Source organism: Penaeus chinensis, chromosome 8 (assembly GCF_019202785.1).
Source record: "Penaeus chinensis breed Huanghai No. 1 chromosome 8, ASM1920278v2, whole genome shotgun sequence".
In the NCBI taxonomy this organism is placed as follows: Eukaryota; Metazoa; Arthropoda; class Malacostraca; order Decapoda; family Penaeidae; genus Penaeus; species Penaeus chinensis.
The window spans coordinates 38239663-38242162 of NC_061826.1; the positions used below are offsets into that span (position 1 = coordinate 38239663).

General features: G+C 44.3%; 1 protein-coding gene across 1 annotated transcript in view; it reads left to right on the forward strand.

Moving 5' to 3' along the window:
* The first annotated feature begins 1436 nt into the window (after window positions 1-1436).
* Window positions 1437-2500, forward strand: part of LOC125028328 (innexin inx2-like) — a 38083-nt gene continuing 37019 nt past the window's right edge. Inside the window, exon 1 of the mRNA XM_047617807.1 lies at window positions 1437-2241. Within this exon, the coding sequence (XP_047473763.1) occupies window positions 1712-2241 (530 nt within the window). The 5' untranslated portion in view covers window positions 1437-1711. The remainder of the gene's footprint in view (window positions 2242-2500) is intronic.

Genomic DNA, 2500 nt, shown 5'->3' on the forward strand with positions numbered 1-2500 from the left:
AGGCAGCCTCTTATCATAATTGGTATTATTACACAGCACCAAAATGAAGAGAAAACAGTATACTGACTGGCTCATAGCAGTTGTTGCCAGGAGACTACGTGACCAAGGACTATAAACTCCCCCTAGTCTTTTATGGTATTCAGGGGTCACTGGGGGGGGGGGGGCACGGCACTTTCGGGTAGTAGGGTATATGGACGTTAACGTTGTGGTTAAAGGTTAAGTTGACCTTAAGCCCCGATTTATGATATCCAAAACTGCTGTGATTGTTGTCAAAATTAAGTTTGACTAATATCGACCTCATACAATGAAGCAAGCATAATAAATTATACAAAGCATATACGACAAACGAATTCATGTTTATAGGAAGTGAGGTACCAACGACGGCTGTGCTTGGTCCAGGAAAAGGGGGGTCTGAAACGCTATACGCAGTAGGCTTATGTTAGCGTGTAAACAAGCACCGCTTCTCGTCTGCTTGAAGATTACTTAAACAGGATTAGTGAGCTATTTAGACATTGGTTCACTCGCACTAAAAGGTATCACGTGACATAAAAGAAATAGCTGAACTTTGAATTATAGTTCGTATTTCGCATTTGCCTAATAAATCGAATGGAATAATTGTGTAGGTCACTTTCTCCCATCGCCCCCCCCCCCCTTCCCTCCCTCACCTCTCCCAAGCCTTCTCTTTGAGGGATGTTGCTGTCTAAACGGATTTACATTTTTTATTTTATTTTATATTTAGCGCGTATCTCTGCACAGTTAAAAAAGCAAATGACGCAAATCTATTATAAAGACTGCCAACGGTTTAGCGAGAATAACCTTGGCCGAAAAAATAAGGCAACTAACGAAGATTTTAAAATCCGTACAAAGGAGAGGAAACAGCGGTCGAGCTGTAGGCCTACGTGACGCATGTATGCCCAGGCATATGGGAAACTGCGTGCGATCTCCACAAACTTACTGTTGCCATATGCGCAGTTTGTTGCTAAGTTATCAAGTAATAATACTAACAAGTCAATGTCAGAGCGTGACTCACGCTTATAGTGGAATCTGGTATACATAGCATTCAGTTGTCAGTCAGTAAGATTTCTGTAGAGATTCTAACGCACTTAGAAATCTGCACTGATAATAATACATCCTTATTTTCATGATGAATTATTTCCTTCTCTCCGCTTTTCAGTTTCTTTTTGTACTGAACTTTAAATTGAGATTCCTCGTACCGCGCGTTTCCATGTATGTTTGATACAGTTAATTATTTTTAAAATATATCCATGCTGGCTGCAAGTAGTCATAACCAATGGGTATCATGTAATAAGTCAACTCACAAAATACCGAATCCGTGAATTAAAACCGATAACGAGATGGGATAGAGTGTAGCGCCGTCGTTGGCGTTAATACTAGTTGGCAGCCGGCGTGGAGTAGTTTGTGTTTCGTCAGCTGTAGGACCCGAGTTACCCGAGGCTCGCAGTGGTTCGCGAACTGTTGGACGGGAAGGGTGGACTGGCTCGCCATTCTGACTTCATGTGGACTCGCAGTTAGGTTTCTCTAACTCGGGAGCTTCTTTCCGGTTAAGAGGCTTTGTGAAGTTCTCCGTCGGTTTGTTTTAACGAGTGGATTATAGAGACCCGGATAGTGGGTTCTCGGGCACGTGTGAATGACGTTTCTATCAGTGCCTTGTGCTTGAAAGTCGGTAACCCACCCGCATTTGGCCGCCATCATGCTGAAGTACGTAGCAGCGGCGAAGATCTTAAAGAAACACAATGCTCAGGTGGACAATGCAGTGTTTCACTTGCATTATCGAGTGACCTTTGTGCTGTTCCTCGTATCCAGTGCCTTAGTTACGGCGCGAGAGTACATAGGCAATCCTATCCAGTGCATCTCGAAAGCAGTGCCAGGCAATGTCCTCAACACCTTCTGCTTCATCATGTCCACCTTCAGCGTGCCGAGGCACTGGGACGCGCCCCTCGGCGACGGCGTGGCATACCCGGGCGTAGGCAGTCACGACGACGAGGACGAGATCAAGTACCACGCTTACTACCAGTGGGTGCCCTTCGTTCTTGTTCTCCAGGCGATCATGTTCTACATTCCGCGATACTTGTGGAAGAACATGGAAGGCGGGCTCTTCACCACCATCCTGGCTGGCCTCGATAAAGTCACGCTCGATGAAAGCCAGAGGCACAAGAAGCACAAGATCTTGTCGCAGTACATGATCAAGCACCTCCACATGCACATGAACTGGGCTATTAGGTAAAGTCGGGTGATTTTCGTTACTGTGTATTGTTGCATTTGATTTGCCATTTCATAATGTATTGCCCTTAGGAAGGGAGATTAATAATTATATTGTCAACTTGATTTAACTATAGATTTGTATTAAATTTAAGAGTCTGCTATTCATCACAACGTATCCCAGAGTAAGATTGAGAATAACAACAAGGCAGAAATGCCAACCAACGCTTGAATATAGAAGTACGAGGGAATTCAGTAAGGACTATACCGAGCGGGATTC